A 22,412-nucleotide genomic window follows, 5' to 3' on the forward strand; every position below is an offset into this window, starting at 1 on the left:
AGTAAGATCAGGTGTAACAACAGATAAGAGAAACAACTAGAATAGTAATAAAGATACTTAGAGTACGAAATCAATTATTTTGTTTGTCTTTTTAAAGAAGAAGAGAAACATCACTGCATAGTAATGTCGCTTACAGGGGGGAGAACAGCAAAAAAAGCAAAACACGGAGGGGTTCTCACAGGGAAACACTGAACGCGGGAAGGTAATCAACTACGTTTCGACGTGAGTAATAAGCAAAGAAGAGGAAGAACAAAATAGCCGTCGTCACTGCTGCGCTTGCATATTTATGTCACAGAACAAAAAGAAGAAAGAGAAAAACACAGAAAAATGAATAAATAAAGATGGGATAAATAAATATATATATATATATGCAGTACCTGTACTTCTTGGCCTTTTTGGTTTGCACCTCGCACCCTTTTCGATTTCCTACGGGCGACTTGCCACACCCAGAGACAACAACAACGAGGCCGGTAGTAGTGGTGGTGGTAGGAAGAGGAGCAACAGTAAAACGGATAAACGAATGGAAAAGCACAACAACAACAACAGAAAAGAAAATAGAACACAGAAGAGAAGAAGCTCCAAGTGAGAGTCCGAAAGCGCAGCATTGGAAAGAAACGCGGTTCCGCAATTCGACATGCCCACTCCGGCAGAAACAACAACGACGACGTACTTGTGAAGGCAAGAGCAGAGAAGGCTTCTGTTTTCTTTTTCGGAAAGAAGAGCCGCCGTTCGCGGCCGCTGCACAGCCGCCATTCTCACCTCCCGCAGCCTCCTCTCCCCTCCTCAACAGAAAGAGGGGATGGGGAGAAAATGAAGGAGAGAGAGAAAGAGCCAGCATAGGTAAATGAATAAACAGAGCTGTGCTGCCACGAGGCGCGTGCGGACGTCGCTCGCTTTTCCAAAGGCGTCTGCAGCATACAAGATGTCAGTACGCGTCTTCACTACACGGTAAATATAATGAAGGGGGAGAGGAGACTCCGAAAAAGAAACCGCCTAGTCAATAAAACATAAAGAAGGGTAGTAAAGTGAAGCACTGACAGTGAGGTTATGCGGCAGCTGCGCAGGTCTGTGTGTCACTCGCACTCGCACTCGCGCTATCGCGCAGTGCATCGTTGCTCGCCGGAAGAGAGCAACCAACCACTCAGAGGAGGAGGAAAAGTTCGCAGAGGCAGGAAGTTAGCGTGGTCCACGGCGTGTGCGAGTGTGAGAAAACAGAAGGGGAGGCGCCACCTCCGACAGGGAAAGCAGAAGAGGAGGAAAGAGGAAGAAGAGGAAAGAAGAAGAGGGGGGTATACAACAGCAAAAAAATGTGCCTTCCTCTATGGGAAAGGGAAATGACAAGTAAAAGAAAACAAAGCGAAGACAAACAAGAACAAACAAGCCAAATCACACATAGAGTGAAGGGGATAATCAACGTATATAAAACAAAAGGAAAACGTATTCGTTCTGCGAGTCATTTCTGCAGCGCCCATGGGAATCCTTCTTTATTTTTTTTTCATTCACATGGCTACTCCTCAGCTTGATCGTGGACCTCCGCGGTCAGCTGCTTCTGCTCCTTCACGAGCGCTCTCATGCGCTTCGCAAACATGCGCTCGTACACGACGGTGAAGGCGAACTGGAAGGCGTGCAGGGCAAAGCAGGCCATGGTGAGGCCGAAGGAGGTGGTGAACCTGCAGTAGTCCTTCACGTGCACCAGCCGCCCGGGGATGGTGGAGCTGGGCATGGTGGTCATGCCACGCGCATACACGCCGACGCTCAGGGCCCAGGAGATGAGGATGGTGATCCACACCGAGAAGGACCACGCGCACAGCACGGCGGTGTAGTCCTGCAGGAAGACCACGACCACGATGCCGCAGAGGTTGAGGAAGGAGTAGCATGCGGCGAGCACGGCAAAGGCTGCGGCGCCAAGCATCATGGTCTGGGAGACGGGCGACGGGAAGCCCTTATGCGCGGCACCGCGGGCCGCGTACCACTTCTCGGTGTGGAACTCTGTCTTGCCGCAGTGGCGAGCACCCCACAGGGAGTAGCAGAACGGCTTTGAGCCCGCCGTCACGGTGACACCGAGGGCAGTGGTGACGTGGGTGAGGTTCGCACCGCTCTCGATGGCGCGGGTGCCGTCCACCTCGAACACGTCCGTGGTTGCAGAGGCGATGAGCAAAGCGAGAATGATCACCTGGATGACCGCGGCGAGGATGATGAAGAGGCGCTCGCGGAACGGGATGTAGAGCACCTTGTGACCCGCGATGCTGGACTTGCGGCGGTGGATCGAGGACGGGCGGCGCGACGGACGCATGGAACTCACCTCCGACAGAGGCTCGTTCATGGTGCGCATGTTATTCTGCATGGCTGACAAAGTAAGAGGCGGGGAGGGTTGAAGTGAAAAATGGGGGTCAAGAAAGCGAAAGATAGAGGGCGATAGCTGTGGCTAGCAAAAGAAGAAGAAAAAAAGAACGCTCGAATACGGGTTAGAAATGACCTACCGAGGGCGGTAGGGTCGTGTGCGGAGCGGCGTTCCGATGCATCGGTGAGTACCGGCACAGGCAGAGAGACAGCAAGAGAGAGAGAGAGAGAGGAATAGAAAGTTGAAAGGTAGGAAAAGGACGGCAACCCCGCTCCCCCTCAAAAAGAGCAGCGCATGTAAGTGCACACGAGTCGGTTTGACCACAGCAAACGCGCGCACATCCAGGGAGCGTGCTGTCTTTTCCTTCCTCCCCCCTCCACCAGAAGATGGGTCGGTCTGACACTTCGACGAGAGGAGACACCGAGTGTGTGGCGAGCACGCACACACCGTTTGGGCGATGCATGAACTGAACAAACCGGTTGTGCGATGAGCCGCAACGGTGATGAAAAGCGTTGCTGGCAATAAACGGTGCCGTTCCTTTACGCAAACCAGCTGGAACTTCTTTCTTTTTGGTTATTCCCCCCCCCTTCCCTCAAAAACAGTATAAATCGTACAGAGCAAAGAAGCCAACAACACCAAGAGAACAGCAGCATATGCACATAGGAAAGAGGAGAAAATAAAAGAACTGGATTAATGACAATACTCATGAGGAAGGAGGAGTGTAAGGAGAAGAAAACAATTTTTCCAAAGCAAAAGCGCGCAGAGTGCAGCTGCCCGACACATCATCGCTTTTCTTTTCCTCACCCAGCACGAGAAACAACATCTTCAGTTTACAAAAGTGGATAGTTCATCAGCGAAGCTTTTTGGGTGGCAGAACGGCCCGCGTGTTCGTCGCTGTTTTGCCCTCTCCCTTTTGTTTTGTGTGTTTCCCGACACCGCCGCTTTACAGCTGCGCGAGATGGTTGCGCTTCTTTGCCAGAATGTGCCGACCGCGCTGCAGCTGCGCGTCAATTTCACGCGCCGTTGGGCCGTAGGTGTCACAGAACTCCTGTAGGGTGTTGAGCTTGGCTTGGAGCTGCGCATACTCGCCATCACCTTTCGCCAAGACTAATCGAAGCCGCTCCACCACCTGCGCGGAGCCGTACGACAGAGGGGTGTTCACACCAGCGCCAGTCGCCGTGTCAGTTGCCGGTGCGTTCGCTGGTCGTTCGGGGGTGTCCAGCAGGCGGGAGAAGAGATTCTTCTCCTCTGTGCTTGTCGTTAAGCTTCTAGCGCTGACGAGGCCACCGTTGATGTCACTCAAATCCAAGCTATTCGCCGCTGTTGTTGGTCCACGAAAGCAGGTGGGATCGATGGCCTGCAGCTTACGGGCGTACTTGTCACGCATCGCGACGGACGAGCGAAGAGCCTCGTCTTCTTCCTCGGTGAGTCCCGGCAGCGTCCGCGGCCATGGATCGGCGGACGGGTCCGCATTCCCCGCCTGCGCCGCGACGACGATCTTGAGCGCCAGCTCAGACGGCTGCAGCGCCGCCTCTTCGGCCGCCAGATCAGAGGACAACTGATGGAGCGAGGCAAGACGCTGCCGCAGCTCGCGCGTCTGATCGCGGTAGCTCCGCATCGTCTCCCGCTCCTCCTCTACGAGCCGGCAGAGGTGGTCCACTCGATACGCAACGTGGTTCTTATTATCATCTGGGAAACACGTGCTCTCGCGCTTGTCACTATCGCCGCCGGAGGGGCGATTCAAATCACGAGAGGAGAGCACCTTCACCGTGTCGGCGTGCGTGTGCGCGTCGGCGGCGAACAACACGCCGTTTTCATCGTCCCCACTGCTGTCCCTGTCGCTGCTGTGCGCGGCTTTGCGTTCCAACCACGCCCTCAGCGCGTGCGCCACCGTCAGCTGCTCCGCCACGCGTTGCCGCTGCTGCTCAGCCGCAATGCCGCACTCCGCGTTCGGGGCGGTCCAACTGCGAGAGGGAGAGTCCGTCGTCCTCATTCTTTCTTCCTTTTCTTCGGTTAGCAGCTTCACCTGCGCAGCTTCACACGCGGCACTCAAGCGAGGCAGCACGTCGCTCTGCAGCCAGAGCAGCTCTGCTGACATGTGCGCTGCCTCGTCCGTCAGCTGCGCACGCTCCACATCTTCATCCTTCGCCCCCTCCGCAGGGGGATACGTCGTTGCATTGCGATGCGCTGGTCGACGGACGTGGCCGCACGAAGAAGAAGAGGGAGAGGAGGGAGTTGTTGCTCCTGTCGCTGTCGTCCGTAGATTTTCTTGTAGCAGAAGCTTAACGGGCCTGCTCGACGACTGGAGCGCTTGTACTCTGTCTTGCAGACTTGTTTGTCGTCGCCGTCTCAGGAGGACCTCGTCTTCCACGTCTGCTTCTCCATCCGTGTCCTGCGGAAGCAAACTCTTCGTTTCAAGTGCCCGCACATCTCGTCGCTGCAACGATGACACGCCGCCCTGCTGCTGTCCTGTCGCTGTTGCTGCTGGCGACGTGCTGCGTAGGGTAAAGGCGGCCCCCGGCACGCGATGCAGCAGGGAAACGGGGACGAGGCCCACAGCGCCGTCCTCGCGCTGGGCGATACACCACTGCGCGAGGGCGGCGTAGCTGTCGTAGTGGCTCTGCCGATCGCGCTGTAGCACACGAACGCGCTCGTCCCGCTTCAAGGCGAGGTACAGGCGAGCCTCGTCGTTGCGGAGGTGTGCGTCGTCGACCGTGTTGGGGGAGGCCCCGGCGGGGGAGGAAGAGGGAACAGCGGCCACGGAGAAGGGAAAGACGGCTTGGTCGCACCGCTGTACACCGACTTTCCGCGGCATCAGTGCGAGTTAAGCTCGAGAGGAGAAAAAAGATGGAGAGGGGGAAAGGGAGGCCTGTAAAAGGTGTGGAGGTGCGACTCAGATCTCCCAAAAAAGATCTCCCCGTAAACGCAAACAAAAAACAAGAGGAAGTCCAACGTTTATCGAACCACCACCACCACCACACAGAGAGAATACTAACGAAATAGAATTCGGGCTACGCCCACACGCACACAAACAAAAACACACACGAGGGCAGCAACAGCAACAACAAAAGCGGTGCTGTATCGACTTGGGTGAGAAAAAGCAAAGGTTTTAAAAAGCATAGAACTTTTACTAAAACTTCCACGAAAATCTAAAATGCAATACGGACAGGAATGTATAGCTTCTATTCAGAGTGATCTATGAGGACTGTGGGTCTCGGAGAGGTGCGATGCCACGACGAGAGCGATACGGAAACGGAGATTACGTGTGTGAGTGTGTGTCCGCAGGCCACGCGCGACGACAAAACAAAGTAACAGGAGAGAAGAAAACGAATAAATAAACACGAAGAGATTGATGAAGTAGGAATCTATGCGCTTTATTTTGCATCTGGCTGCACCCGTGGGCACGGGAAAGATGTGAAGGAGCCGTCAGCCGCAGCCTGTGCGGAGTTGACCTCGCTTTCTGAGGGGCTTCTCGACGTACAACGAGTATGAAAGTACTGCCGACAGGGAGAAGAGAGAACAGAGATGAGAGAGAGGAAGAATAGTTTAGATTGCTACTGCGCAGGAAAAAGATTGCATCACCGTAAGACTTGGTGGCATGCCTGTTCAGCTGCGCACCGTTAGGCGAGCAGACCGCCCGCAGGCACAAAGACAAACAACAGCTCCGTTTCTGCCAGGAAGCCGCAGTGAATGCGCACCCCCCCCCCCCAACCGCTCATTGACGTTTCTTCCTTTTCCTCCTTTTCAATCGTCGACTGCGACTTTTGCACACACGTAGACTTATAAAAACAAAGACAAAAAAAAAAAAATGAGTAGAACAAGTTAAGGGAAATACAAGAAGAAGTTGAAACACATGTTTTCTTCATAAAACGGTTTCTAGTTGTCATTGAGCTCACGCAGAAACCAACAAAGAAGAGGCGGTAATCCTGAGTGGGCCGCGTGAAGGAGAGGAAGGCTCATTCCAACACACACAGACGCACGCTCTTCTCTTTTTCCTTTCCTTTTGAAGGCGTTTTTGAAATGGGTGGCTGCGGATAAAAAAAAAGAGAAAGATATTTGTTTGACCTCGACTTATTCTTTATATATATATATATAACCCCGGATTTCGACAGCGAACAGCAGCAACAGCAACAACTCTTCATTTTTCCTTCGATGAGGGGGTGGGTGGGTGGGAGTACAAAAGCGCAACACATCCACATACCGTCGCATAGAATCCCCTTGAAGTCATCGTCCCGCAGATTCTCGTCCGAGCAGCGGAAAGAGAGAGGGAGAGAGCACCTCCCCCTTTTTCTTTTCAAGTAAAGCTCTTAAAACGTTCAAGTACTTTTTGCGCACCAGCCCGGCATTTCGCATTGAATTCTGAGAGGTGCTGACACACATGCGCAGGGGTATATATAGATATATATAGGAACGAAAGAAAATGAAAATAATAGAATTCATCCAGCGAAATGCACACCAAGGGGAAAAAAGAAAACAGCAGCTCCGGCTCTTTTACGATATTTCGCCACCGTCGCCTGCTCAACGACGCTGTGCCATTTCGACTCCTGCGGATGCAACACCTCTCTTTGCACATCAGCCACCCACGGCGTCAGAGGGGAGGGAGAAGGAAAGAAAAAGAAGGAAAGCTCGAACAAGGCATTTCGCACTATATATTGTTTTGAGGTAGCTCGGAGGAGCACGTGAAGGAGACAACCACAACAGAAACGACAAGCAGGCAAAACCACCAGCGGAAAGTAAAAACAAAAGAGGGAAAGAAAAGGAGAATAATAACCGAAATATTAGAAAAAACATATAACAGCTCACCGCCGTCGCTACCACTACCACCACCATCACCAGAACAACAACAACAAAAGAAACGGGAGAGAGAGAGAAAGAGAATACAGGTGAGAAAACGCCGGTACGTGTGATGGCCACGCTCTTTCTCTCTCCCCCCCTGTGTGTCTCTGTGCGCGGGTGTGGGTGTGGGCGTCTTTGCAGAAAACAAAAATAGAAAAGAAGACTCGCACAGTTGACACGGAGGAGAACGCACAGCAAGGCGTTCAAACGTACCTACAACAGCAAATCAAAAGAGAAGCAATAGCAATAAAAGTATCGATCAAATTCGTGAGCACCTACGGTTGCCACACATTATGGATACACCGAGAAAACAGAAGAAAGACAGTTGTGTGTGTCTACCCACCAGAGAGGAACGTCTCTTACTGCATTTTATTTTCTTCTTCTTTTCAAGTCCAAGAATGCGCGCAAGTACAACACAACCCACACCGCGGAAATGCACGAATGAAAGGGGGGGGGGGGGGGGAGGGAAGAAAAAGTTCTGTACACATGTGAATCGAACAACGGCAGGAATAAAATTATCGCACATGACTGACACGAAAAGAAGAAGGACCAATTCACTTTAATGGGGAGTGCCGTGTCGTTTTGCAGATGTCAACATTAAAAAGAAAAAGGCAACAAATACATCAAAGAAGAATCACACACACACACACACATTCGGAAGGATGCAGCGCAAAAGCCCACTTCTGCTTGAATAATAATAAGAAAAAACCACGAAACGGTGACGTTAACTTCACACATAACGCACAGACACAAGTAATACGAAGAAGAAAATAAAACTGAAAGGAAAGAGAGAGAGAGAAAACAAAACAAAAGGAAGCAAATTACACAGAGTCGGTCTACTACTCACGCACCTGTCCACGATGAAGAGGCTATGCAAGGCTAGGAAACAGCGCGTCAGTGCACAAGGATGTCTAACCCGCTGGCATCCAAGAACATCAACAGCAAAAAGAGGCTGTGTTGAGGCAGATAATAAATGGGAGAGAAAGAATGAAAGAAGTAATAATTAAAATAATAATAGGAAACATAATAAACGACGACATATGAAACAAAGCACCGAGATGCATGTGCGACTCTTTATCAGAGAGCCCTCACTACGGAGACGTACCCGCAGTGGAAAAGCTGCCAAAAGGGGACAACCGTGCGAAGCAGTCACACCAACGGAAAAGATGCGTGTGAATGTGAATGGGTGTGTTGCTCAGCGGCCCAGCGTCACCTCCGTGGCGAGCCCACTCGGTGAGATGCGCGAGGGCGCCCGCCGCTCCTTCAGCCGTCCCACTCGCATCTCAGGCAGATAATTGCGTGCGCCCACGGTGTGTGCGTACACACCGCCGTTGAAGGCCGCCGTCGCGTCCTTGCCGATGTACGCCGCGAGCAGCGCACGGCCGCCGGGGTGGCTGTCCATCCAGTTCAGGTGCTCCCCAAGCTCCCGCGCCCCGGTGTCCACCGGGATCGGGATCCCAAGATCCAGCACGTAGCCGTCGATGATGATCAACTTGCGCCCGCCTTCCACCTCCTTCTTCACGTCGTCCATGGTGAAGGTCTGAATCGCCGGCACCTCCAGCCGCTGCGCCTCTTCGATGTTTTCCTGCAACAACTTCTCGTGTGTCTTGATGCCTTGCGTAGCCGCCGTCCGCTCAATTACCTCGTTCGGCACACGATGCAGCTGGTCGCAAAACCCAAAGAATTTCAAAACAGCGATGTAGTACTTTGTCATGTCAAACTGCCAGAGCTTGTACCCGTTGCGGTAGTCGTTGGGGAACTGATGATGGAAGTTGTGGTAGCCTTCACCAAAGGTGACGAGTGCGCAGATGAGAGAGTCGCGCGGTGTGGTGGTGTCGGCGTAGGGCTGTGTCGCACCGAAGACGTTCATGTGTGCGAGGCTGTTGATGAAGAAGGAGAACTGGTGGACCAGGAAGATCTTCAGCCACACAACCCAGAAGAAGGCCGCCCTCCACTCCCCCGTCGTCGCCCCCGCCATCATCAGGGGCAGAATAATCCCCGTTATGGCGGCGATGACCGCGAAGTACCTGCGCTGAAAGTCGATCACCAAGTTGTCCTTTAAGTCCGACACGTCCGCGTCGCCGAGGAGTTGGTAGTCCATGCGCATGATGAACCACCCGCAGTGGGAGAACCAAAAGCCGCGACGGGCATCGTACGGGTCCTTGTAGGTGTCCGTAAACTTATGATGGATGCGGTGGTTACGGGCCCACCACTTGATGGAGCCCTGAAAGGCGCCAGCCCCGATAAAGGCGCACACCCACTGCATCGCCTGCCCGGCGGTAAAGGCGTTGTGTGAGAACAGTCGGTGATAGCCGGTCGTCACGCCCACCATACCCGTCGCCACGGCAAAGAAGATGCACCACACGAAGATCGGGATGGAGAAGGGCACGCAGAGGTAGATGCCCAGCAGGACGAAGAGGAAGGGCACGGTGATGATGTAGATGCCGATCCAGTTGTACTGGAAGTTGCCCTTCGTGAACTGCGGCACCTCACGCTCCTCAGGAGCGGCGGCGGCGTTGGTGTCGTTGTCTTCCACCGTCGGCAGCACGCTGCACGTGAAGAGGTTGTTGATGTACTGCATTCTGTATGTTATTATTCCAGCAGGCTTTCTCTACGTTTTTTTTCTTGTTTCTGCCTCGTGTGCGTGTGCGTGTGTGTATGGGATCGGATCGGTTGCCGAGTACGGGAGCTGAGAAAGTAATGGCAGACGTTAACAAAACAAATAAAGTACACAGCAAAAGGAAGAAAAAAGGGCGGATAAAGAGTCCAGCAAAGGTGTGTAGACTACGGGTCTAAGTTGAAATAAGAGATACCTCCCTAACACGAATAGAGAAGAACCAAAAAGGATGAGGGGGAAGGGGAAGCAGAGCGTATACGATCCAAACGGTCAACAGAAACAACAGCAGTACGCGAGGCGCTGAAACTGATAAAGAGTGCCGTCACACGGATGTGCTCTCTCCGCACGAAGATATTGATGGAGGGAGAGGAGGAGGTAGAAAGGGAGAGAAAAGGGGAAAAACGGGTAAAGGAGAAAGGGAAAAGAGACGAAAGAAAGAAACGCTGTTTCCTGTAGGAACGGCAACGTTCGACAGCTGAACTTTGCGTTGGGAAAATTATTTCTCTCTTTTGCTTCAGTCAAGATAGTTCACGAGTGTGCGTGTGTGTGTGTGCGTGAGGTGGGGAGAAGACAGCGGGAGCGAGAAGGAAGACGACGGTGGGTGACAAAGGAGAGCACCTACAAGTTTAATTACATAAATAAACCGTGCGCGACAGATATCCGCGGAAGAAGAAGAAGAAACACATGCACACCCGATGTCGTGTATTCGGAAGAATGCCTACTAGGGCACAAAGGAGACGTTTTGAACTCCTGGGAGGATCGCACACACCACGGACCGCACAAAACGTCGGTTTTCTTTTCAACTTTTGAGATAAGTGCGGTTGAATAAGTGACCTTTTATGGGAGGGATAAGAAGAGCGTTAGTTACTCGCCCCAGAGATACCGCATCGCAATAACACCGCAACAATCATCATCATTCACTAGTATCAACGTCCATGACGCGACTGTCACACATCGGAAGCTCGCTGCGAATCCACCACACACACAACTCCGCCGTTTGTTTTGCCCGGCTGTTCAGAAGAACAAAACAAATTACGTCAACACCCCTCACTGCATCTTACGCACGTGCCTTCCCCAGTCCGACGGCCTCGCGCAGAACAGCCGTCACGTCGCCGTTCTTCTCCTGCAGCTGACGCTTCGCCACACCCGTTGGGACGTGCAGGGCGTCCGCTACAACTTCTACATCCGCGTCCGCCACCGATCGGCTGACAACCTCGCGCTCCCGCTGCGCCTCTGCCTCCTCCTTCTGTGCGATTTCTGCTCGCAGCTTCGCCATGCGGGCCTGCAGGGCTGTCTGATCGAAGGTGCGCAGCTTCGACGTCTTCTCGGCCTGTCCGTTGCCAGAGACGTCGTTCATGGAGCGCTGCACATCTGCTGAACGTGTCATTTTGCAATGAAGAGGGGGAGGGGGAGATCTAAGTAGTGTATCTGCTTTCCCTTTTTTAATTATTATTATGCGTGTGCGTGCGTGTGTGTGCAGAGTCACTTAAAGAGCTAAAGCATGACAATGTAAACATCCGCAACAACAGCAACCACATACGCGAGGTGGCGTCCGTGGAAACGAACAGGAGGAGCAAAGAGGCGAAAAGACAAGAGAACGCGATTGGTGAAGGAAACCGGAAATAAAAACAAAACAACAACAATACGCAGGCTGTGTAACTCGCAGCCGATCGTGTGGTGGCGCAAGCAGGAGCTAACACACCGGCGTGCTGCTCGTGCGCTTCCACTACGGATACGTCCCTATTCCACACCGTTGCGCCCAAACAACGGTAGACGCAAAACTACTCTTCTCTGCTCTCTTTTTTTCCCCATTTGCATTCCTGTCTTACGTGTTATCGATGGAGCTGCGTCAACGTCAGCATCGTCGATTCTACCTCTCCTTTCATCCCCCTCCAAAAAACAGCGGTGCAGGATTGCGTTCGAAAGTGATGGCGACGAGACAGCCATCGAAGCTTGAGAAGGACAGAGAAGCTCGCCCATAATAGTAGTAGTAGTAGTAATAATAATAAGCAACAACAAGGAAAGAGGTACACACAAACAAACAAACACACAACAGCACCATCGCAGCTTAGAACTAGAGTGGTGATTCTCGATCGCTGATTTGAACAGCAGCAATAATCGATGTGCCTTTGACAAAGAAAACGAAGGGAGGTGATTGCGTCACCTCCTTCACTTCCCTGCCCATTTCGTCCACCTTCGTCTTCCTCTGCTAAAAAAAAAAAGTATATACTGCTCTATACTTCTACGAGTCCACTTCCGTCAGCGAGTGGCGCTGCGGCGTCATGCGCTCCGCCTTGCGAATCAGCGCGTTCAGCGTCTCGTCAAGTCGGGAAAGCCGAGCCGTAATGTCAGCCGTCGCAGCAGCGCTGTCGCCGGTGCGAACCGGGCTGATTCGCAGCGCCAGCGGTGCAGGTGGACTTGCACGTGCCGCCGGCGTCGTGACCGGTCCGTTGCTCGTGCTGCTCGCGTTGTGCGGGTCCTCGCTGCCCACCTCCAACTCCCCTCTCGACACGCTGGGGGACACGGACGGGGACTGCTTCGCCTTCATCTCCTTGAAGAGGGCGAAGGGGCGACGAGTGCTACTCGTGCCCATGCGAGGCGTGGTGGCGCTGCCGCCGAAGCTGCTGACGTTCGCGCTGCCGGGTGATCGCGGCGAGCCAGCCGGGGTGGAGCGGCGGGACGACTGCCGGCTCATCGCAGTCAGGCTGTCCTCAAAGGTGTAGGTGGAGCGCAGAAAGGCGTTTTCCGCCGCTGCGAAGTCGCGCCGCAGGCTGCGGAAGCTGCACGCCTGCACGCTCAGCAGCAATGCGTTGAACTGCACCGCGACGTAGTTCTTCTGATCGCGCTTCGCCACGTACAGCTTCCATGCCCGCTGGATGGTGTGGGCGGCCTCGGTCGGGATCGCCGCGCACAGCTTGTTCGTGCGGAAGAGGGTGTGCAGATTGAGCTCTGCCGCGCTGATCTTGAGGAAGGCGTGCATGAGGCTGACGGACCAACCAATCATGAGGAGGCCGAGGCACCAGGACAAGAAGGCAGCGAAGCGGCCCACCCACGTCATGGGAGCGATGTCACCGTAGGCCACGAAGGCGGTTGTGGAGAAGCAGAAGTACACGGCGTCCCCGTAGCTGACGGTCTCGCCGTTGCTGTAGAGCAGCGCCAGCCCAAGCCACACAACGAGAAATCCCGCGGCGGTGACCACGGCGTGGCGCGAGAGGAAAGTGTGGCGGAAAAGGTAAAATGAGTTGAAGTGGTACCCGCAGATGGCCGCGACGGCCCGCTTAAACACGCTCTGGGTGGTCAGCCGAATCAAGTACAGCACAAACACGTAGGAGCGGAGAATGACGAGGCTGTCCAGCACCTGCGCCCAGACGGCCTTGCTGCTCACGGCCGGTGGGGCCATGACGATCCACACCAGCATCTCCGCCAGCATCGTAGAGACGTAGGGCGAGTGCAGCGGGTTGATGGCGTGCGTCGCCAGGTTCGACACACCGGAGAAGCGAGATTTAATACGATAAATAACGACGATGCACGCCTCGCCGGCCAGGGAGAAGGCGAGGAGGAGGACGTGCAGCACGATGTTTCCCGCGTTGTTTTCTACTTGGATTATGGACAGAATAAAGCAGATGAAGGCGAGGAAGGACATCGCGCCGCGCAGCCAGCGGTGGGTCATCTGGTCATGCTCGAGGGAGACGAGGCGGCTAATGGCAGGTGTGGAGGTCGGCGGCACGACCGTCGGCGCCTGCAGCTGCGCCAACTTCTCTACGCGCGAGCGGAGCTCCATGATGAGTTGTACAGCAAAGCAAAGCCAACCAACGAAAACTAATCTCGCGCCGGACGCCGAGAAAAGAAGAGAGAAAAAAGGAAAGGACAACCAAAGGCGTTTGTCCCCCACTATATGTATATATATATATATATGTGTGTGTAGGTGTATGCACACACGTACGCAAGCTGTGCTAGCGGCACAACGATGACGGATGTGAATGGGGGATGAAAGAAAGACACGCCGACACAGGTGGGGGTGCCAGGAGGATGGGAAGAAAAAAATATATATGAAGGCGACGGAGACAAGCAAAGAATAATCAGCGGGCGCTCATATTGCATCGCGGCGACAGAAGGATGCGCCCCATTATCTTTTTTCTCTTTCATTTTTAGGCGTTGCCCCTTTCGTTTGAAGTGAGGAGCCGCGGAGCGAGACAGCAGTAACCGCGATCGCACGCAACGCTGCGATGGGAATCTGCATCCACATTCTTTTTCTTCTTCTTTTTACGCGTTGACAGCCGATGTGCTCCTCCGCAAAAAAGCTTGTCTTCGTTTTCTCTCTCTCTCACCTCTCGATTCCAAGAAGGCGTTCAACACGATGGCACCGCCACCACCACAGGAATCGTGCAGTGGTGCTGTTCACCGTCTTTTTTTCCTCGTCCACATCTCACTTCTTCTTATTGTTACTGGAAGAATCGTTTCCGCTGGTTTTTATGCGTGCAGTGAGTCAAAGTACCGTCCCGAGGACGAGGTCAGCGGTCATTCCGAGACAACAACAACCATCAAACAAAAAAAGCCCTTCACTCAATGAGAGGCGCTGCTAAGGCTCTAACAGCTGTTCGTACGGCAACAGATGCGCGACTTGAAAAGCAGCGGCTCACCTCCACCTTCACACTACCACACACACACACAGAACAAAAAGGTGATGCAAAGGAAGACAAAAGTTCTACGGTCCCCTCCTCCACTTCACCTACACCCCATAACAGACTTACACCCACCCACACACACACACACGTTCGCTAAAACAACAACAACGACTTCCGTTTCCGCGGTGACGACAAGGACTTCGATAGAGTTCATCATGTAGAAGCAAGAGGTCATCTCACCCATACAAATGGCGGGTGACACACACGCACACACACTCAATAGGTTAAATCGCCCCCTCAGCAGTGTATTACAACGGCGATGCCAAAATAAAAACAATAACAGTAATGATCATAATAGCAAGCACTGGTTTGTTCGATCAGACAAGTATGTGTGCACATGAACGCAAAAAGATATAGCGCAGGAGGTTCGCCGAAGAACCCCCCTCCTCCCATCAGAAACATCCACAACACACCGCAATAGCAAATCTCCGGTGTGGACATCCTCCCAAAAAGGGAAAAAAAATTACATGCACTACGTGGCGGAGAAAAACTCCTTTTACAGCTGAGAGACGGCCATGCTGGGCGGGTGCGTCTCCGCGACGGCGCTCATCCGATCCAGCACCTCCGACAGCCGAACACACTTCTGCTCTAACTGTGACACACGATCCTTCCACTGCGCGACCTCTGCGATCACAGTCGCCGACTCTGCGCGCGCACCGCCGCCGCCGCCGCCGCCGCCGCCGAACGCAGCAAACGACGATGCTGCATCTGCCTCTAATGAGTCTCCTGGCAGGATGATGATGGACTCGATGTCGCGCCGCGACAGCGACGACGCCGGCACATCGCGGTCACGCAGGGCGAGGTAGACGCGGTCCACATCCTTCACCCGCTGCAGATGCCGCGCCGCCCTGTGCGTCGTGAGCAGAAAAGCGTTGTACTGAAAGGCGGAGAGGCCGGTGAGGGGGTGCACGGTGGTCTCCTGCAGGGAGCGCTGGGCGTCGCTGAAGCTTTGCCGGGTGCGACGCAGCGCCGCGATCATGTGTGTGAGAAGCCACGACAGCAGCAGCGTCCGGGCCTTCTCCTTCCACGGGGACGGGTCCAGGCTCGCCGTGCGCACGCGGTGCAGCTTCCACGCAATCTGGATCACGCGAGCCGACCTGCTGCGCAGGCTGTGCGCCAGATCGTGACACTCCATCAACGTCTGCATGTTCTGCGACTGCTCCGACGCCCGCAGGAGGGAGTAGAGGATGGTGATGAGGTAGGCCATGAGGAAGTAGCTCGCCAGCCACGCAACGAAGGCCACCGCACGACCGGAGAGGGTCGACGGTGTAATGTCACCGTAGCCCAGCGTGGCGAGAGACTGGAAGGAGAACCAGAGGGCATCGCCCAGGTTCACGCTCTCCGCACGCGCGTACAGGCAGCCGATGGAGAGCCACGTGCACACTATCACGGTGGCGCAGATGTGCACCTTGTGGTACAGCAGACCCGTGCGGATCATGAAGGAGGTGGAGAGCGGCAGGTCGCTGATGGCGGACATGGTTCGGCAGAAGGTGCGATAGACGTACGCCGCGTTGTTGAGGTAAACCACGATGGAGTACATGCGGAGAAAGATGAAGTAGTCGAGCAGGTTAAAGAACGGCTGCCCCCAGAACATCCACGGCGGCGTCTGTATGTTCCACAAGATAAGCTCAGCCACCATGTTCGGGAAGTACGGCGAGGTGAAGATGTTGCGTCCTTCAAAGAGGACGTTTGTGACGCCTGAAAACTGGGCCTTGACGTGGTACGTCTTGCAGATGACGAGGCAGGCTGCCTGAGACACGACGAAAATCGTGCAGTTCACGATCACCGCCGAGTTCGGCACGCTAAGCAGCGACAAGATAAAGACGGCGATGGAGAGGAGGGCCTGTACGCCGCGCAGCCAGCGGTGGTACACCGACAGCACCTCCAGCACCGCCAGCTCCTTCGTCACCACCTTCGGCGGTGCCTTTTGGTAGCGCACGTCGATGTACAGGTCATCTTTCAGGAAGTGCTTGATGCGACGACCGAGAAGGCGGGGACCTTTTGTGATGGTGCGGGCTACCTTGTTCAGCGCACCGCGTGGCCGCTTCTTCACGTGATTGCTGTTCGCCGGAATGATCGACGTCGGCTCGCTGGAGGCGGCGGCCGCAGACGTCGTGGGAGGGGCGGGGGAGAGGGCCGACATCTCGCGGTCCACGTTGGTGGGCCTGTTCGCTGCAGACGACATCGTTTCGTTCCTCTTTTTCTTTATGAAGTTTGTTCTACCCTCCTTTGCGATGCTAGTGTTCGGCAGAGAGGAAGAAACGGCCCAAGCAGACAGCGAATTGCAAGTAGTCTGCTGATGAAGTGATTCGCTGCGCTGACGGTGGAGATCACCTTTTCTTTCGTTCGTTCGTTAATGGCGCGACGACAGAGCACTGCGTCTCGGATCCCTTTCCTTTCGGTCTGTCTCGGGCAGGCGTGACTCCTTGCCGCAGAAGAAAAGAAAAGGAAAAATCAACCAAGAGAGTCTGCGGCGCTTCGAATAAAAAGGCGAAGCGCTGTTGAACACCACCCACGCAGCATTACCGCGCGTTCGTCGACGATTACTTCTATCTCTCTCGCTCTCTCTTCTCTCCTTATTCTTTGACGGACGACCCAGAAGGAGAGGAGTAGTAGAGGGAAGGAAGAAGGCGGGAAGGAGCGCCAAAGTTGCGCCGCAGCCGTGACAGCGACACTGAAATACCCTCAACGCAAGAACCAACAACTAAAAGGATTTGATGGAGAGGCAGCGGTGGAAAACTGCCCTGCTGACTCAACAACAACAAAAGAGAACGTGCCCAAGGGTGTGGTGTGTTTGGAGGGAAGTTTATGAGTGTACGTGTACGTGCTGGGGAATAATAATAATAAAACCACTGTGTGTGTGTGTGTGGTGAGACGCACAGAGGGGAGAAGAAAACCCAGAGCCAAAAGCTACACCAAATCGTGTATGAAATTATTCGTATATAATAAGAGGGGGAAACAAAAACACAAGAGTTTTTTTTCTTTAAAGAAAGGAGTGGGGAAATTCGAGATGCGAGAGAGAGTGCATGTGTATGTGTGCGGTAAGGCAGGTTGCGGTGACAAAAATTATCGTGGACGACGAACCAAGACCGTTGGCGACGGAAACGGCAACCACAAAGAAAGAAGGGAAGGGACAGGCACGTTCTCCACAAACGTCGTAGCTCCTCCTCCTCTTGCTTACTTTCCCGCTCTTTTATTTTTCAAACCCGATGCTATCCGTCTCGAGAGTCGACGCAGTTCCGTTGGAAGAAACCCACCACTGAACGGCCGTAAGTGATGTTGCCCTTTTTGCTTTGTCCTTCATGTTCAATAGTAGACACACACGCATACATATACCTGAATACAAATGTAGGCATTGTAGTCGAAACCGCAGCACGAGGACGCAAACAACAGCTATATATAATTTCACATACACACATACACAAAGGATAAAGCAAAATGAAATAGAAGAGGGAGCTCGTCTGCGTAGACTCGGGGAAAGGAAAGAAACGCCGAAGCAATATATATATATATTATTATTAAAACTCTAAAACACACACAGGCGGGGACTACCACATATTAAAAGAAACGAAAGATCCAACACGCACGCCCACAGAAGCGAGCGAGGGAGTTGCGCCGCGCATGGAGGTCTGCAATCTAATAGATGTGCACATATATATGGCAAATTCCAGCGGTAACAGCAATCAACAAAGTACGCGCAAAAGAAAAACAGAAGTGTGAGCGAGTTCAAAGGTTGGGTTGTCGCAGGTCTACCGTAATGCACACCGGCAATGCCAAATCAGAAGAAAAGAAGGGGAGGGGGGGGGGGGCGGGCGGCGGGATCCAGCGAAAGATATTTTTCGCTGATGAGATGAGAAGAGTTCCACATGAGAAGAAGAGAAGCGGTTAGCCTTTATTAGCCAATCTACGAAAGAAGTACATCGTTCCAAAGATAAAAACAGAGAAAAAAAAATACCTCAGCAACACCAGCAGCAACAGAAGAAGAAGCTATTTTTGATCAACAGAGAGAGAGAGAGAGAGTGATGAGAGCCGACGTCGATGTATTAATGAAAAATAACTCGGCACGTAAGGTAAGAGGACCGCACAATTTGGGTTGACGGAAACTCGTATGCGATACATGGAAACTTATACTGCTACTACTACCAAATAATGCGAGACAACGCAGCCGTTTTACAAGAGATCGGGGCGCGCTGAAAGGACGAGGGGGGGGGGGGAGGAGGGAGGGCTGCTCAGCGGATGAACCATCATCGACAACGCCATTGGAAGCGAAGTGGAAGGTTGAGCTGCTTCGTCTTGTTCGAGTTTTGCGATGCGTTGATGCCGATGAACCTTCCGACTGAAGTGAACCTCTCTGCTTCCTCTGCCGCCTTTGCCTGCGCTCAAGACAAGCGTTTGGCCGACGCCTTTTTATCTTTCTTTAAGGGGGCCGACTCCCCGCTGCCCGCCGCATCCCTGGGGTCGCTTCTACCGCTGCTAAGGCTGTCGTTGCCCGAGCGATCGGCCACCGCGGAGTGCCGACTCATAGAACGATTCAACGTCTGCTGCTTACTGCGCGGGCTGTTTCCACTGCTGCTGCTGCTACTGTCTCTGCTGCTGCTCTCGGGGCTGATAGCGTTTAAGATGGCGACGGAGCCTTGGGGAGGTGGGACGGACTTCAACTCAATCAGACGTTGCTGGATGCGGTGAACACTGTCGTTGGTGCGGTGTGTTTGGCAGCCGCAGGCGATCACGAGAAACAGCCCGGTGACTACGAGCAGCGCCACACACACAACCACGGGAATGACGTATTGCTGCAGGCTTCGATAGAGCGGCTGCTGGGCGACCCTGGCGGTGTCCACCGTGTCTTGCGGATTCGTGTTATTAAAGTAGGTGGCCGCACTCGTCGCGTTGATGTTCAGCGCCGTCTCCTGCAGGACATAGGAGGTCAGCAGCGGCACAAAGCGCCACTCCCCTGTCGCGTCGACCGATAGACTGATTGCTGTCGTGTCACTAAACACGGGCTTGCTGCAGTTGCCGTTCTCCATCAGGTAGGATTGGGAGAAGTTCGTAAAGAAGCCGTTGATCGCGTGGGCGCCGTTCCAGAAGATCGTTTCGGCGTCCATCTCCGCCATGGTAGTTTCGATGTTCTGCCCCCGCACTCGCCAGAAGAGCGGACAGCAGAGGACGTTCGCCGCGGGGCAGTCTGCTGGCGCGGCGGCCGCCAGCAACGCCTTGTAGCACGTCTGCCCGGTGGCGTCTCTACCTTCGCTGCCCATACACGTATGCAGACTGCCACCGACCTCGGCGAGAGTCTTGTTGATCGACGCAAGATAGGCGTTCAACATCTTCACCACAAAGCCGTTCGTAGCGCTCTCGAAGATGTACGGGTAGGTGGTGGTGCCCGTCACGAACTCCTCCCCCGTCACGGCAGCGCCGCTGTACATGGCGTACGCGTAGGTGTTGCCAATGCGGCTGTTCCGCAGAGTGTAGGAGGCGATCATGCCCTCGGCGGGGAGTGGAACCGGCGCAAGAGAGAGCAGCAACAACACGACAAGAAGAGAAAGACGACCTCTCCGTCGCGCTGTGGGATGGCGGTGTGCGGGTCGCGTCATCGTGGCTATACACACTATAAAATAGAAAGGGAGGAGGATGGACAACGGCACACACACACGCGGGGAAGGTGGAAAACAAACCCAAACACGAAACAGTGAAGTCAAATAATATCAAAGCACAAAAATAAGGACCAGCAAGTAGGTAGCGAAACAACAAGAAGAAAGGTAGATAAAGGAAGCAGAGACTGTGCTCCACAGAACCGTTTTACCGAGGAATTGTGCAGCACAACGGCGGACAAGGAAGGCAAAAGAAGCGCGAAGCACCTGAACGCAGGAAGCTGCGATGAGTGGCCGCCGGCACGTATCAGTGCGTGTTTATATGGCTGTGCACGGCGCCACGGCGAGCTTGTGCTTTTTAAATTTAGTATGTTCTCGGCTGCAGACGTAGGATTAAAAAACGAGAAAGGACGGCGGAACGAAAGAGAGGGTTTCCGAGTGAGTGCGCGTTGTCAGGAGCACGAATTCATTAACATAGAGAAACGGGAGAATCTGTCAAGCCGTCATAATAGTAGTAAAAAGAGAAAGAAAGAAGAGGAAGGTAACACGCAATGGGCTACTGCAGAGTACGTGTGGGCCACGCTCGCTGGGTTGCAACGCGGGATGCTCGTTTGCGCGCATCGGTCCCCCCCTCTCCCTGCTGCTCGTTCTCTCCCTTTCCCCGAATGCTCGGCAGCGGTAGCAGGTTCCGTTTAATATATATACATGTGTTTTCTTTTCTGTAGGGTCACATGCTTCAATAGCAACAAGTACTACAAACACAAAATGCGGAAAAATAATAGTAATAATAGAGTTCGCACATGCGCCGAGAGAAAACACAAATAATAAGAAACGACGACATCAATAACAACCACGAAGATGACGAAGTGAATACACAACAACAACAACAACAAGAAAAAGGAGTCACTGTAAAAGAAATTAAGAGAAACTAAAAGAAACCGTAATATAGCGCTTTTCGGGAAGTGTACAGCTGCACACATGAAGAGAAGGTGTTGTACTTTTGTGAGGAGATGGAGAGGACCACACGGAGAAGCCACGGCTTCTTTAAAAGAAGAAAGAAGAAAGGGAAAAAGCATCATACATAGAAGTGACGCGGTGTTAATAACAAACAAACAAGCAAACAAAGAAAAGGCCAATAAAGCAAAGATGAGAACAACAGCTGACATAGAATACATCAGTGCAGAAAAACAGAACACCGAGGCAAAGGAATTATTTTCTTTTCTTTCATCGGCAACCGTTACGTCTACATAGGCGAGCGCGTTCGTTCCACAGGCCTCAACTGCGGAAGACGATCAAAGATGAATGAGCAAAGCAAGACGTATACAAAGAAAACAGGACCTGGATACCAAAAGACAAGGTAATGTGCAGCACTTCACCTCCGCCCCCTATACAGAAAGGCGGCGTCATCGCCATCTGCCTTGTGAACAAACAGCCCTTTTTTGGCAGCCTCTGAAAGATCACTCAAGTTGTGTAGTGAAGCCGAGGAAGAGGAGGAGTAGAGGGAGGTGCCGAACACAGCAACACAAGTACTTCTTTCTATTATATTGTAATTGCTTACCTCGCTGTTGTTGCACAGGTCACCGGAAAGGATCAACTCGTGTCTAACTAAATTCGCGGAACGCGCATCATACATGTATGCATGTATGAGGACACCACTCCATCCTCCCCCTTTCTCATTCTCCCGCTCTTCAGCAGAGACAATACAGAAAAGAAAAGGACACGTACGCACTCAAAACGTGACCAGAACAATTATAATGATAAAAAGAAAGCCACACCAAAAACAACAACACCTACAAAAAAGAACACCATGACGTGTTCGGCCCCAGGTATTTTCCCTTTCCTAATTGATCCAAATGAGCTCTGTTCGATGTGGGTGCATCAGGCCACCTTACGAAACGAAGGCAGAACAAAAAAACAAACAAACAAACAAAGAAAACAGAAGTTATTCGCCCCCTTTTTCCTTTGGTGGCAGAGTGGATGCATGTCGCGCAACACACGCGTCTCTACGCACACATACTGATGCGCTACCCAAAACAAACATATAAGAAAAACAAGCCTTTATGGCAAACGTCCTCTCCGACGAGCCTGACGCGGTCGTGCAAGAGAGAAGGAGAAAGCAACAACTACAAAAGGAGATAATATATATATATAGTATTTCTACACGAGAAAGAAACAATGCAAAACGAAGAGTGGACATGAAGTGTTCAGCGGTGGGGGGGGGGGGGGTAGAAACAATAAGAAGCAAGAAGAAGCTTATGTGAATGGCGCACATCACAATAACAAACAACATCAAAAACTAATTTTCTATGCATATATATATATATATATATATATATATATATATA

General features: G+C 52.9%; 8 protein-coding genes across 9 annotated transcripts; all 8 read right to left on the minus strand.

Moving 5' to 3' along the window:
- Positions 1-1,507: 1,507 nt before the first annotated feature.
- Positions 1,508-2,477, minus strand: ABB37_07123 (hypothetical protein; the record flags this gene model as incomplete). The annotated part of the gene is made up of 1 exon (XM_015805648.1): positions 1,508-2,477. The coding sequence occupies exon 1, from the start codon at positions 2,342-2,344 to the stop codon at positions 1,508-1,510; it is 837 nt and encodes a 278-aa protein (XP_015655654.1). The 5' UTR covers positions 2,345-2,477.
- An 807-nt stretch (positions 2,478-3,284) lies between these two features.
- On the minus strand, positions 3,285-5,839 carry ABB37_07124 (hypothetical protein; the record flags this gene model as incomplete). The annotated part of the gene is made up of 1 exon (XM_015805649.1): positions 3,285-5,839. The coding sequence occupies exon 1, from the start codon at positions 5,154-5,156 to the stop codon at positions 3,285-3,287; it is 1,872 nt and encodes a 623-aa protein (XP_015655655.1). The 5' UTR covers positions 5,157-5,839.
- Positions 5,840-8,372: 2,533 nt separating this feature from the next.
- ABB37_07125 (stearic acid desaturase) lies at positions 8,373-10,307 on the minus strand (the record flags this gene model as incomplete). 2 transcript variants are annotated; one of them, XM_015805651.1, is made up of 1 exon in its annotated part: positions 8,373-10,307. In XM_015805651.1, the coding sequence occupies exon 1, from the start codon at positions 9,756-9,758 to the stop codon at positions 8,373-8,375; it is 1,386 nt and encodes a 461-aa protein (XP_015655657.1). In that variant the 5' UTR covers positions 9,759-10,307. The 2 variants fall into 2 exon arrangements, with proteins under 2 accessions (XP_015655657.1, XP_015655656.1); XM_015805650.1 differs by having other exon boundaries at positions 8,373-10,301.
- A 544-nt stretch (positions 10,308-10,851) lies between these two features.
- Positions 10,852-11,289, minus strand: ABB37_07126 (hypothetical protein; the record flags this gene model as incomplete). Its single annotated transcript, XM_015805652.1, has 1 exon — positions 10,852-11,289. The coding sequence occupies exon 1, from the start codon at positions 11,179-11,181 to the stop codon at positions 10,852-10,854; it is 330 nt and encodes a 109-aa protein (XP_015655658.1). The 5' UTR covers positions 11,182-11,289.
- A 747-nt stretch (positions 11,290-12,036) lies between these two features.
- Positions 12,037-13,748, minus strand: ABB37_07127 (hypothetical protein; the record flags this gene model as incomplete). The annotated part of the gene is made up of 1 exon (XM_015805653.1): positions 12,037-13,748. The coding sequence occupies exon 1, from the start codon at positions 13,573-13,575 to the stop codon at positions 12,037-12,039; it is 1,539 nt and encodes a 512-aa protein (XP_015655659.1). The 5' UTR covers positions 13,576-13,748.
- Positions 13,749-14,975: 1,227 nt separating this feature from the next.
- ABB37_07128 (ion transport protein-like protein) lies at positions 14,976-17,461 on the minus strand (the record flags this gene model as incomplete). Its single annotated transcript, XM_015805654.1, has 1 exon — positions 14,976-17,461. Exon 1 carries the CDS (start codon positions 16,662-16,664, stop codon positions 14,976-14,978), a length of 1,689 nt encoding a protein of 562 aa, XP_015655660.1. The 5' UTR covers positions 16,665-17,461.
- Positions 17,462-18,858: 1,397 nt separating this feature from the next.
- Positions 18,859-19,959, minus strand: ABB37_07129 (hypothetical protein; the record flags this gene model as incomplete). The annotated part of the gene is made up of 1 exon (XM_015805655.1): positions 18,859-19,959. One exon carries the CDS (start codon positions 19,957-19,959, stop codon positions 18,859-18,861), a length of 1,101 nt encoding a protein of 366 aa, XP_015655661.1.
- Positions 19,960-20,819: 860 nt separating this feature from the next.
- On the minus strand, positions 20,820-21,242 carry ABB37_07130 (hypothetical protein; the record flags this gene model as incomplete). The annotated part of the gene is made up of 1 exon (XM_015805656.1): positions 20,820-21,242. One exon carries the CDS (start codon positions 21,240-21,242, stop codon positions 20,820-20,822), a length of 423 nt encoding a protein of 140 aa, XP_015655662.1.
- Positions 21,243-22,412: the final 1,170 nt, after the last annotated feature.

The sequence above is a fragment of the Leptomonas pyrrhocoris genome, assembly GCF_001293395.1.
Source record: "Leptomonas pyrrhocoris isolate H10 chromosome Unknown, whole genome shotgun sequence".
In the NCBI taxonomy this organism is placed as follows: domain Eukaryota; phylum Euglenozoa; class Kinetoplastea; order Trypanosomatida; family Trypanosomatidae; genus Leptomonas; species Leptomonas pyrrhocoris.